The following is a 14,015-nucleotide window of genomic DNA, read 5'->3' as shown; positions in this document are numbered from 1 at the left end:
CTATTTAGGGAGTTTAAGTATTCAAAAAAATTTTTACACTCAACTAAGTAAGAGTTTGAATAATTTTCAGAAGTAGAAATTTATTTGAATTTGGTGATCACTTAGGGCAAAACAAAATCTGATCGAATTTCAAACTCCCACTTCGGAATCGATTCAGAACGAACGACTCATCGATACGTAGTCGGCCATTTTGGAATCAATTGCTTACGACTTTATAATGTTGACAATTCTAATAAGGTGATACGAAGATGTCTCGACAAGAAAGTTTAAAGTGTAGATTATGTCTTGGCAGTGGTGGTCGGTTGACAAATATTTTTAGTGAAAATGATGATGCTGAGCAGTTGGTGCGGGAAGCAATAGAAGAGTTATTGGAATTGAAAGTAGGCCAATCAATTACATGTTTACGTTTTCACCATGACGATTTTATCGTAATTTTGCCACAAAGATTTCGGTTTTTCCCTGTTTTGGGTCAATAAAAAAGCTTTGCATTACTATGTCAATAAATAGAGTTCCGTTGAGAGATGATATGTGTGGTATAACACCGTAATAATCATGTTTTCATAGGTAGTGATGGATAGAATCAACCCGTGGTTTATTTGCTATCAGTGCTTTAAAATTCTGACCGATTTCTATATGTTTAAGCAGCAATGCTACGAAAACAATCTTATGTTGGAGAGGCAAACGGAATACAAACTGGAAGAGGGAAATATTAACCCCGAAAAGGTGAGTCGTCTTCAAGTTGTGTTTTCATTTTATAATGTCCGTGGTAACAATATCCGTTACGAATTTAGTCATATTTTTCAATAAACGTTTTCATATTAAATAAATTTCATCCCAAGTGTACAAATGCCTAAGTGGCTAATAACCAAATGGCAAATACGGGCATTTACTTAAACATTGCGAGTATTGTTTGCATTAACGTTGTTCGTGAGAAAAAATTGAATACTTGTATGTTTTTTAGAAGAGCATGCAAGAGAGTACTTAGACGGCCTTCTTTTCAAAAATTAGTTCATTAAAAGGTAATTAGGCTTCATAAATTGTAAAAAAGCGGGACAGATTATGAATTTACGTATGGACCTATGTGAAATATAATGCCGTGTGAAAATAGTATATTGTAGTAATGACTTCTTGTTCAAAAGTCAGTAGAACTGTATTTTTTTGAAGAAATTTCCTCCTTGTGAAGAAACTCCAAGAATTATTAAGTAAAATGTGCAAATGTGTACTTTTTAATCAGTGCTTTCAACATAATTTGTAATTTGAATCGGAGTTACATCTGTAATTACTTTTTAGCAATTCTGCAGCTTAATTGTATATAGGCATCATAGTTGCGCAAGGATTAAAAATTAATGCAGGTGCCAAAAAGGTGTAAAGTGGACGTTGGAAAATTGATAAATCCTTTATTTATGTTTTATTTATTCATATTGATTAGTATTTACACAATGAGATCTTCTCTAATAATTAATGACATAGTCGGAAAGCAGTTGTTTTTAATTTTTTAAACGGTTTTTAATATTTTTGTCTACACAATTTAAGCTTCTTACATTTTATAATAATTTTCCAAAGATATAATTGTTATCTACCGATGCTAATATATAGGCTAGACATTTTATATTACAAAACAGGCAATTTATGAGTATTATGCTAATAATTTATTCATCATATTGTTCATCATAGTGGCATTGGTGCATCAAAGAGAGCTTATATCTTACCAATCCATCTTGTTTTATTATCAAATTAAATAATTGAGTTTGCAATTCCACATGCTTCTGTCGACCGTTGACTTGCAAGAGTGGTAGGCCTAGGAGTGGGGAGTTGGAGGGATACAAAAGTTCATTGGCAATTACATCTTTGCAACAGATGAATTTCAAAATCTCCAACTCATCAAGCCTTTGACATTTATATTCAACATAAATAATTTAAGTCAAAGGAATTTCAGTGGGCACTTTTTATGAGTTTCTTTGCAAAGAGAAATGTTAAGCTTTTATTTTTTACACATGTTTGGTTTATTTCTTTCCTTAAATTTTCCATCCTGTAGTTTTTCAGTTCATTTTGGAAACAAATTTATGCAGAGAATGACTAGCATCTTTTCTTATTTATATAAATTATTGGTTTCAATTGTTCAACACTTATAATTTTGTATGATTCCACAATTTAGAATAATTCCCATTCAGTCATTGGAGATCGTCTGAGATTTAAACTTTCACTTCATATATATCAAATGATAACCTAATACAATTCATTTTTTAAGGTAGTATCTGTTCAACACTTCTTATCCTTAAATGTTGAAATTAGCAAACGTAATGTCTTTCTGTATTTTAGATTTTTAATATTACTAATTGGTTTTGCTGTGATGCCTATTCCCACTGTAGGTAAATACAAATGATCTTCTCTCGGATTAAAATGAAAATATGTTATGCCATAAGCATAAGATATTAGGACAAAAGCCCTGCTGTTTAATTTCAAATTGCAATTTTCACAATCATTTTCATTCAATAAAAATTGTTGATTTTGCACTCTACTTTAATTTATAGGTTGCTAGTCCTTTTTTTATTATTTTCAACATTTTTAACAATTATGTACAGATCACAATGAAAAGAGAGATGATGGATGTTGGAAAGCCGGAGGGTATTGAAATTCCAGCAAGCCAGGATGAAGTGAAGCATTATATTCAAATTCAGGAAGAGACTTCTGTTGAGGTAAGGGAAAATTAAGAATAATTAAGAGTATTTCATCCCTAATGTAGAAACGCCTAAAGGTCTAATGACCAAATGGCAAATACGGGAAATGACTTAAAAATTGTGAATATTTTATACATAAGATGTGTACGTAGGAAAAAATTGAATAATGATTTGTTTATTAAAGAGCATGTTTAAGAGTACTTAGCCTGGCTTTCTTTGACGTGTTTTATTCTGATGACAATAATGGTGTTTTTCATCATTATATCTTAGCATTCATTTTTTATGCTTTGTATACATAAATAGTTATGGAAAAAATTATTTCCATAGCATTGCCAAAGTAATTCCTCTGTATTTTGGTATGTTTACTACTCTGTTAGATTCATTAATGTATTCATTTTTATTAGATGTACTTTTATGTGGAAATATTTCGTTCATGTAAACATTGGACCAATGGTAGTTTTTCATTTTATCTTGGGTAAACATACAAATTGCCAAGAAAATGACTAGCATCTAATCCTTATATAGTTAAAGTTATAGGGTCATATGTTCAAAACATACAATTTTGAATGATTCCTGATAAAAGAAGAATTCTCAATTTGTCATTGTGTAATGTCTGAGATTTACATGTCAGTTCTTTTCTGACCAATGATAACCTAACATAAATCATTTTTGTTACACAATATCTTTCCAAAATTCTCGTACCTAAATGGTGAAACTGGCATGGCTAGTCATATTTTTTTATTATTGTTCATCTTTTTTAACAAATATATTTGCAGATCACTGTCAAAAGGGAGAAGGTGGATATTGAAGAGTCGGAGGTTATTGAAATTCCAGCTAGCAAGGAGGAAGTGGACTACAATATTCAAATTCAGGAAAGGACTTCTCTTGAGGTAAGGGAAAAATAAGAGCGTTTGTGTCATAATGACAAATGCTTAATTTTTCAAGTCATGATAACCATGAGAGGAACAGATGTTTACTTTTTATGCTGTAAATGTTATGCTATTTATTTAATTATACTATATTAGTCTTTCTGACTTATGTTTTTGGCCATATAGTTTTATTGTAGTTCCTCTCCAATGAAAAAGGCAAAAGCATTGAATTACCGCTCATGATATGGGTGGTGTATTCAAATAGGTGGATATAGTGATTTGTCAGTGTTTTAAGAGGAGATAAGCTATGCCCAGGAATTCATAGCAAATTAAAGTGTTAAGATAGATAATGGCTATTATGTAGCTTGACATGTATTAGATTTGTGTGAAAATTGAGGCAGGATTTAATTTTAAGAACAGGAACTAGACAGCTTGTGCCAAGTAAGGAGAAATGTCAGAATTGTAAAGATGCTGTTTTTAATAAGGTGTTCTGTTACTCTTCAGCTGATAGGGCTGGATAAAATGTTCTGATACAACTTCAAATTCCTGTTTTTTACTGGGATAACTTAGTTTATCCTTATCTTTATTCTTTTTAATACCTCTACATACAAATCATATTATTTGTTATTTCCCTGACACATGAATTTATTATTCATAGCCAGGTATTTGATGCATTCGGTGGGCTTGGTTAGGGTGGAATGCCTTTAATGACAGGAGCACTCAGATATGCACCATCTCTCATTTCTTAACTATCTGCTACTTGCAGGTTTTGAAAGGTTTTCAATCACCTAAACAGAGAAGTGGTCATCAAAGATTGGTATTGGGAGGCAGGGTGATTAAGGATGGGATAGTTAAAGATCATGATGGTTTTGGTAGAATAGTATTGGTTATGATGAAGAGGGAAATGGTGGTGTTTCATTGACTGATGTACTAGGCAGGGCAGAAGTTACAGTAAAGGCTAAGTTCACAGATTGTTTAATTTTATGGTATTTGGATAAAGAAGTGATGATAAGGTAACGGCTTTTCAGGCATTTTGGTTTAAAGAGAGGAGTGTATTTGGTTGAAGGTTTGAGAATGTTACTCTTCAGCAGTTTTTCAGGTTTCCCACTTTTTCTGACACAGTGAAGTAGCTGGTCGATGTATTTTTATTGGGGAGGAGTGTTCTTGTAGAAACAAAAGCCACTGACAAAGTGAGAAGGGGATGAAGGATTTTGTATGTCATGGTTGGCCACAGTTGAAATAAATTTATTGTTGATATTTGGTAAGTTTCGTTCAGACTGTTAAAATTATTTTTCTAGGTGTGAATGTTGATAGCTAGGAAATTTATATTCGAGTCAGATGTAGATTAATTGAAAGATACTGTGAAAAAGAAGAAGAAAAAGACATGACAGTATGGTTTGAGTATTACTTTGATGAGAGAACTTATGTTCAAGTTTATCCATTATTAGATTGTCATATGCATGAGCTATAGTCATTCACATTCACTGCATATTTCAAAGACCCTTCAAAAAGTAAGGTCTTGCATTGCTTTTTATGGAAAAAGAAATGTATTCTCAACTTTGTTTAAACCTTAAGAAAACCTGAAGATTTAAAGTTGCCTTGACAATCAATCATGTTTTTTATCCTTGTAAACAGCTTCATGATACTTGAGTCATACCTTTCTCATGCCACATCATAAAGCCAACTGACTACTGCTTTTTGCACTTGTCTGACTTGAATATGTCCTCCAAGGTGTTATTATGCAAGAGCCTCTGGGCACTCCCCTTACCTTTTCACTATGTACCAGTCACAGTATAAATGTCACAAGAGATTCCATGGTCGACCTGTGAGTGAGTTTTGGAAGGATTAAGGCATCTTCACATATCCAAGCAAGTGAGTGATTGGCAGGCCTCTGGTGCAGAGAGAAACCTCTCGTAAGCCCTGATAGTAGGAGTGCATGCGATAAGCAGGGATCAATGCTGCTTAGTATATCCAAGCTAGAGAGTGTGTGATTATTTTGCTTTTATTATTATTATACTATGTGTGACTGATAGGCCAGTGGTGCAGAGGGAACCTCTTATAAGCCCTGATTGAATGCTTTATATTACATCAAAGCTAGAGGGTAGGTGATTATATTTTATTTGTTATAATTTTTGATTTTATTCCACTACGTGTGATTGGTGAGCCCCTGACGCAGAGGGAAACCTATTGTAAGCCATGCTATAGTGTAAGTGCAAGAACAAGTAAGGATGAATGCTGCTTAGTACATCCAAGCTAGATAGTTTGTAATCATTTTGGTGGGTGATGGGCAACTGTTTCAGGGAAAACCTCTTGTAAGCCCTGATAGATTGTGAGTTCATGCTACTATCAAGGATCAATGCTGTATAGTACATCAAATCTTACAGTTTGTAATTTTTTTAAATAATTATATTCCTTATGACTAACGGGCCAGTGGTGCAGAGGGAATTTCTCCTAAGCCCTGATTGAATGTAAGTGCTTGATACTAGCAGGGATCAATTCTATATAATACATCCAAGCAAGAGAATATGTAATTATTTTCCAATTGTAATAATTTTTAATTGTATTTCCCTTGGTGTGATTAGTGAGCCCCTGATGCAGAGAGAAAAGTCTCATAACACCTTATAGAGCGTGAGTGCATGTGACCAGCAAGTATCAATGCTATATAGTCCAAGATAGATAGTGCGTGATTTATTTACAGTCTTCCATTTCATCATTCTAACTGTTTACTGTTTCTAATAATTTCAATTATTTTTAGTTTTTTTATTGTATTTCTTATTGGTTTATAATCAGTTATTTATTTTTATAATATTTATTGATTTAATACTACTTTTAATTTCCCTCACCTATCCTTTGCCCATTCATAAGCTGGGATTGACTCTACTCATTATATTTGGAGGTAATTGGTGCTCTGAATTATTGGTAGCATATGAAATGAGGGTTCTCAGGATTATGCAAGAATATGATAAGTCCGCAGAAAGAAGAATAAATTAAAGTACTGTTTAAGAAGGTTAAATTATTATCAGAAAGTAAGAAGGAAAGATCTATTCTAGCAAATAAAGATAAGTTGAGTGAGATTATAGCCGACATAGAAAAGATCCAAGAGAATTGAAAGGAATAATGTGAAAAACTGTCTGTTAAAGAACTTAGGCCAACATGGTAACACAGTGTTAGAACTTGACTCAGATAAAAAAAGCTAAGACAAAGAAAATATCCAAGAAACTTGGAAAGAATATACAAAGAACTGAATGGTTAAGAACTAAGGTCACCAAGCTTAAGCATAGAAAAGTAAGATGACAGTGAAGATGGCTTAGGTCCAGGCATATCCAATGATGACATAAAAAGGGCTTAATAGCAGATTAAGTTAAATAAGGCGTTATGGGTAGACAATGTTTGCAGAATTACCAAAATGTTTTGGTAAATATGAGAGGAAGAGTATATGGACTGATTCATAGTAGCTCTGAGGAAGGAATGTGTCAGGAAAACGTTATGTGATAAGTTTTAGTTCTTTTCCAAGTAAGGTAAAGGTCACATCATGTGAAAACCACAGAAGAATAAGTTTGAAATACGGCACATCCAAAGTGGCACTTTGTATTGTCGATAAAAAGATAGATTCGGGCAAATAATTACTAAGGGGATTTTTAGTCTAGGTTCAAGGATAGGAGAGGCATGCTGAATGCTTTTGAAGCAATGAGAACACTAATCAGGAAAAATTTAGATTACAATCAGTGTGTACCGGTCAGTGTGTAGAGTAAATTGGTAAGATTTTTTTGGTAGTTATGTCCATCCATAACCTACCTTAACTGGTAATTACCTAAACATAATTATAATGCATATGAAGTTAGCACTAGTTCGCAAAGTGTATAGCCTTAGTTGATGGGTTCTTAATATCTCTTCAATATGGCTGAGGCCAAGTCTCAAGAGACATTTCTGTTCATCACATATTATTTTTTTAAAGCTAGAGGTTTGTAGTGTTTTTCACTGTGTAGAGTCATTTGCAGTGTGTTTCTCAACTGAACAGGCTGACAACTTCACAACAAGTATTTCATACTCTCTGCATACATCAATCCTTTTATCCTAACCAATGCAAATAAATTGTTTGAAGAAAAAAGCTTATTTTTTTCAAGAGCTATCAGCTAAAATATTATTTATTATATTGACATAATGCGTACACGTTAACAATTTTTTTATCTTAATTTAAAAATAACATGTTTTAAAAACATTTTTCATGGGTATCCTAAAAATCTATTGTTTTTTTTTTTGATCTTGCAGGATAATTTGGAAGATGCAGCAATAAATATGCCCTGTCAGGCAGAAGTTGACATTAAGGAAGAGTGTGATGCTGATATTCCTCAGATGCAAGTAAGACTGGAAGGGGAGGTGTTGCAGGAACAAGGTAAGGAAAGCTAAGGACTGTGCTATCACTTCATCTTTGCTACTTTCTGGTATAATACAACTATTGGTTATTAACCCTTGCAGTACTTCTGTTTTGTTGAAAAACTAAGTTAACTTTATAAAATTGTTTTAAAAACAACTGAATGGCCATTTAAAATAGTAAGATTTATTGCAAAAAAATATGATATTATTATCATCCTTTTTTGCAATTATTTATTAATACTAATAACTCTAATGGTATGGCAAAATAGCCAATTGGCTTGGTTAACTTGATTAAATTTTGCCAAAATTTGATATTTTTTATTTGCATGTTTTAAAGTGTAAAAAAGTCATTTGATGTAAACAAATCAAAAGTAAAGAAAATGGATTTTTTTGGAATAATTGAATTTAACAAGGTCATTTCACAGCACTGCCTCACAATTGATCTTGTCAATAAGTTATCAAGATAAGCTAAGTCATATTCAGCACACCTTTTTATGCTGCAAAAATTTGGTGTTAAAATTTGATTATTTTCTTCAATGAAACTAAAAAGAATTTTCATTCGTAAAATTCTTAAAAAAATCCATAAAGAGTAAATTATAATACATTAAAATGAGCTGCAAAAATAATTTGCTACAAAATAATTCATTTATTCATATAATTTAGCCAAGAAAAATGTACAATTTGTTATCAACACAATTATTGAATTAATAAAATCATCTGGAAACCCAAAAAAATGTCTAAAAATTATAACAAATTAATTGCACAACTTAATGTTTACTGCTGTATACTCTCACTTTCCTAGCCCCAATCCTACGCATTATGTTAAAAGCAGCAGTATAAAATTTCCCTGATGATTAACAATCTTTTCATGGAAAAAAATATATCATTCCTTAAATGATATATATCCCTCCCTGTATGCTAATTTTATTTTAAATGCTTAAGAAATGTTCTTGTTCCTTCTTGAAGTCATTATTTAAAAATACTTGTATTGCTAGGGTAACACTAAGTAAACCCACGTGGAACAGTCATGGAAGACAATTATAAACCCTTTTTTTAGATAATTTCCTTTTATCGTTTGTTTATTTGCAATAAAAAACTGAGTTCATTTTACTGCAAGTCTATGTTATATTCCTTGTTTGCATAACAAAAGCAGTTTTAATCCAAACAATAGAATATAACCTAGCAAAATAAAATACTTTGTATCCCTCGTTTATTGGGCATATATTGAAGATGCTGTGAGTGAATTTTGGTACATACTTAATGTACTTACAAAAGATAAGGTGCTCATTGATTAAGCATACTGGTGAAATAAGCAATTGACATAATAACAAAAAGGGTAAAATTTTGCAGATACACAAAGGAGGACACGAAAGTAACAGAAATTAGGCTGCAGTAGTCAATTAAAGCTGTTTCAATGGATCATTTTTTTCATATTGGCAACAAAACATGATGGTGGATTATCCAGAGAAAAACACTGCAGTATAATTTTATTTCCTGTTGGATGAATTTGCAGCGGAAACATTTGTAATGCTCAAGACCTGTTATGCTAAAGCTGTTTTAACGAAAACCAGAGTCTATGAGTGGTTTATACTTTTGAATACCAATTCAATTAAAGACCAACCCCATTCAGGCCACCCTTCAACATCAACAGCTTTTGACAAAATTTATGCACTCATTGTTGAAGATCATCACAGAACCATTGATCAACTCTGTGAGATGTCAGGAGTGTTCTTGAGTTTCTTTTCAGAGGATTTTTTCTGAAGATTTGCATTTGAAAAGAAAGATTAGCATACCTTATTGCTGCAAAATTAGGCTCATACCTGTCTCCTTGTGATGCAGTTTTTTGAAAAATAACAGCATGAAATCAATTGTCCACCCCCCTGCTCTCAGTGGATTTAGCCCCCTGTAATTTCTTTAGGTTTCTAAGACTCAAAAAAGACTTGACAGAAAAGCACTTGCACATTGATAAAGGTAAAACAAAAACTGCTAGAAGGCCGAATTCTGGTCAGCATTAGGTGATGACAGATACTTTGTTCCTTGTGATTGTATACATTCATGCACACACATAATTGAATGTGAACATGCAAACATATAATTATTTATTTACATCAATGAGTTAATCCAAACTGGTGAAAATAATTCTTTCATCAGAGGTATTAACTTTTTAATAAATATCTACTTTACCTTATTCTTCAAATTTTTCAGATAATCACCAAACACAAGATGATGTTAGGGAAGATGCTTCAGCCTCTCAACAGTATGTGTGTGAAATTTGCTACAAGGTATTTGAACAAAGGGACCTTCTCAAGGATCATGTAATGCATGTCCACCTTAACAAGGTGATGCTATTCAGATGTGATGTTTGTTTGGAGGTATTTAAGAGAAAAAATGATGTTGCAAGCCATATCAAATTCATGCATGCTCTTAAAATGAAGCACCAATGTGAATTTTGCTCCAAAAACTTTCTACATTTAAGTAAACTCAAAATTCATATGTCAACACATACTGCGGAAAGGCCATTTCAATGCGCATTATGTTTGAAAGCATTTGCTTATAAAAATGTTCTAAAAGATCATTTGTTGACACACACTAGTGAAAGGTTGCACAAGTGTGACATCTGTTCAAAAGCATTCACTCTTAGTTGTAATCTGAAGGCACATTTGATGACGCACTCTGGTGAAAAGCCCCACAAGTGCAACATCTGTTCAAAGGCATTCACTCTTAGTTGTAATCTAAAGTCACATTTGAGGACACACACTGGTGAAAAGCCATACAAGTGCAACATCTGTTCAAAATCATTTACTCAAAGTAGTAATCTTAAGTCACACATGATTGCCCACACTGATGAAATACCACACAAGTGCTGGGTATGTTCAAAAGCATTCAAACGGCATAGTCATCTAATGTCACACATGGTGACACACACTGATGAAAGGCCTCACAAGTGCACCATCTGTTCAAAAGCATTCAGTCTGAGTTGTTATCTGAAGTCACATTTAATGACACACACTGGTGAAAAGCCGCACAAGTGCAACATCTGTTCAAAATCATTCTAGCTCTTGCTACGAGAGGTCAATTAAAGAAGCACATAAAGACACTCTGCAACATGATGATAAAAATGTAAGATATATCATTTATTACCTGGAGCATTATGAACCAAAGAGTGCTAAGGCAATAAAAAGTGCATTGAATTGCATCAGAATGCTGAAGATTATTTGTAACTCATTAACTCTTCCCAAATATTCCCTTACACTCTTAAGAAACCATTGTAAAACATTAATTACAACTTTGTAACAATGTGACATTATTTTCCTGTTTTATTTATTTTCTTTAAATAAAAGTAATTGATAGTGTAAAATCTCTGCATCATTATGTATATCATGATAACATTAATCTAAACAGAAACAATTTCATCCTGTAAGAATTAAAATTTAATAATTTGTTACATAATAATCTTCTATTTCAGCATTAACTTAAACAAAGATACCTTTTTTTAAGATTATTATTTATATATAATAATTATATATATTATTATTAAATATTGTAATATATTATTATATATTTTGTTATTATTATAATTTTAGAAATTTTGCTTATCCTAGAAATTAATCAATTATCAGGCTTCCATGGCCATGAGTAAACAATATGACCCATGTCCATCAATCATGCTAGGATTGTTATTAATAAGTTCATCTCTGTACTATCTACTAAGTTCAGTTCGTACAAGGCAAAACATTCATGCCTTTTGCCTGGAAATTTACCTGCTTTCAATTTCCTTTAGGAATAAGATGATGTGATGAATATATAATGCAACGTTGGTGATGCAAGACAAAGATATACACTCTTTTGTTCACAGGACATTTGGAGTGTACAGGGTTGCACCCAAAAGTGGTACAACTGATTTTCTCCGGCGCAAACAGAGTGCTAGAGGGGGGTCTGCCTGGCAGGGTAAGGCGGAGGGGGGTTTTAGCAACAGACTGACACCAACATCAGTTGCATGTGGGCTGTTGTTGAGTGAGGACACCATTTTTAGTGAAGCAAGTTTTTTGTCCACGTCGAATAACAAAATGAATCTGAATTTAGAGCAACGTAATTCTGTGAAGTTTTGTGCAAAACTCAGTAGGACGGCAACTGAGGCCCTCGATATGATCAAGAATGTGGACAGAGTGAGGACATTGCTGAACACAGACCAATGCTTAACCAGTGAAGAAATTGCAGACCAGTTGGGTCTGTCTGCATCCAACATCCAATGCATTATTTCACTGGATTTGGCCATGTGCAAGGTGTGCGCCAAGATGGTGCCAAATATTCTGAGCACGCCATACCATGGCGTGCTTCAAGAATTCAAATGCCATAGTCATCTAAGGTCACACCTGAGGACACATACTGGTGAAAGGCCACATAAGTGCAACATCTGTTCCAAAGCATTTGCTCTTAGGTGTAATCTAAAGGCACATCTGATGACACACACTGATCAAAGGCCGCATAAGTGCAACATCTGTTCTAAAGCATTCACTCTTAGTTGTAATCTAAAGGCACATTTGATGACACACTCTGGTGAAAAGCCATACAAGTGCAAAATCTGTTCAAAAGCATTTTCTCAAAGTAGTAATCTAAAGTCTCACATGATTGCCCACACTGATGAAACACCACGCAAGTGCCAGGTTTGTTCAAAAGCATTCAAACGGCACAGTCATCTAATGTCACACTTGGTGACACACACTGATGAAAGGCCTCACAAGTGCAACATCTGTTCAAAAGCATTCAGCCTGAGTTGTTATCTGAAGGCACACTCTGGTGAAAAGTGGCACAAGTGCAACATCTGTTCAAAAGCATTCTATCAAAGTAGTAATCTAAAGTCACACATAATGACACACACTGGTGAAAAGCCACACAAGTGTGATCTTTGTTTGAAAGCATTTGCTACGAGAGGTCAATTAAAGAAGCACATAACAAGACACTCTGCAACATGAAGATAAAAATGTAAGATATATCATTTATTGCCTGGAGCATTATTAACAGAAGATTGCAAAGGCAACAAAAATTGCATTGAAGTGCATTAGAATAATGAAGATTATTTGTTATTCCTAAACTCTTCCCAAATATTCCCTTACACTCTTAAGAAACCATTGTAAAACATTAATTACAATTTTGTAACAAAGTGACATTATTTTCCTGTTTTATTTATTTTCTTTAAATAAAAAATCATTCATAGTGTACAATCTCTACATAATTATGTATATAATGATAACATTAATCAAAATAAAATATTTCATCCTGTTAGAATTAATATTACAGCATTAACTCAAACAATGATAACTTTTTTTTATTATTATTTAAATATAATAATTATATTTATTATTATATAATATTATTATATATTATTATATATTTTTTAATTATTATAATTTTTGAAATTTTGCTTATCCTAGAAATTAATCAATTATCAGGCTTCCATGGCCATGAGTAAGCTATTTCACCCATTTGTCCATTATTCATGCTAGGATTGTTATTAATAAGTTCATTTCTGTACTATCTACTAAGTTCAGTTTGTACCAGGCAAAACATTCATGTCTTGTGCCTTTTGCCTGGAAATTTGCCTGCTTTCAAATTCCTTGAGGATTAAGATGATGTGATACGAAGTTGGTTATGCAAGACAAAGATATAAACTGTTTTGTTCACAGGATATTTGGAGTGTACAGGGTCGTACCTAAATGTGGTAGGACTGATTTTCTCTGGTGCAAACAGAGTGCTGGAGGGGGGTCTGTCTGGCAGGGTGAAGTGGAGGGAGTTTTTAGCAACAGACTGACATCAACCTCAGTCGCATGTGGGCTGTCATTGAGTGAGGACACCGTTTTTAGTGAAGCAAGTTTTTGTCCACGTCACGTGATAACAAAATGAATCTGAATTTAGAGCAACATTATTCTGTGAAGTTGGGTAAGGAAAAACATTGAAAGGCTTTGACGAGGGTCATCAATGGCATCCCTAAAGAAAATTTCCAGCAAATGTACGGGAAATGGGAGCAACATTATACTAAGTGTGTAGCAGCTCAAGGAGCATACTTTGAAGATTATTAAGTCAATGTAAGTATATC

At 33.1% G+C, this 14,015-nt stretch overlaps 1 protein-coding gene across 1 annotated transcript in view; it reads left to right on the top strand.

Annotated features, from left to right (window-relative positions):
• Positions 1-348: 348 nt before the first annotated feature.
• LOC139691666 (uncharacterized) overlaps positions 349-14,015 on the top strand; it is a 56,262-nt gene continuing 42,595 nt past the window's right edge. The window contains exons 1-6 of the mRNA XM_071589510.1: positions 349-723; positions 2,583-2,696; positions 3,455-3,568; positions 7,817-7,940; positions 10,127-10,960; positions 12,347-12,585. Of these exons, the coding sequence (XP_071445611.1) occupies positions 571-723; positions 2,583-2,696; positions 3,455-3,568; positions 7,817-7,940; positions 10,127-10,960; positions 12,347-12,585 (1,578 nt within the window). The 5' untranslated portion in view covers positions 349-570. The remainder of the gene's footprint in view (positions 724-2,582; positions 2,697-3,454; positions 3,569-7,816; positions 7,941-10,126; positions 10,961-12,346; positions 12,586-14,015) is intronic.

Source organism: Hetaerina americana, unplaced genomic scaffold, assembly GCF_022747635.1.
Source record: "Hetaerina americana unplaced genomic scaffold, ioHetAmer1.1.p SCAF_39, whole genome shotgun sequence".
Taxonomy (NCBI): Eukaryota; Metazoa; Arthropoda; class Insecta; order Odonata; family Calopterygidae; genus Hetaerina; species Hetaerina americana.
This window is presented reverse-complemented; position numbering and strand designations above follow the sequence as displayed.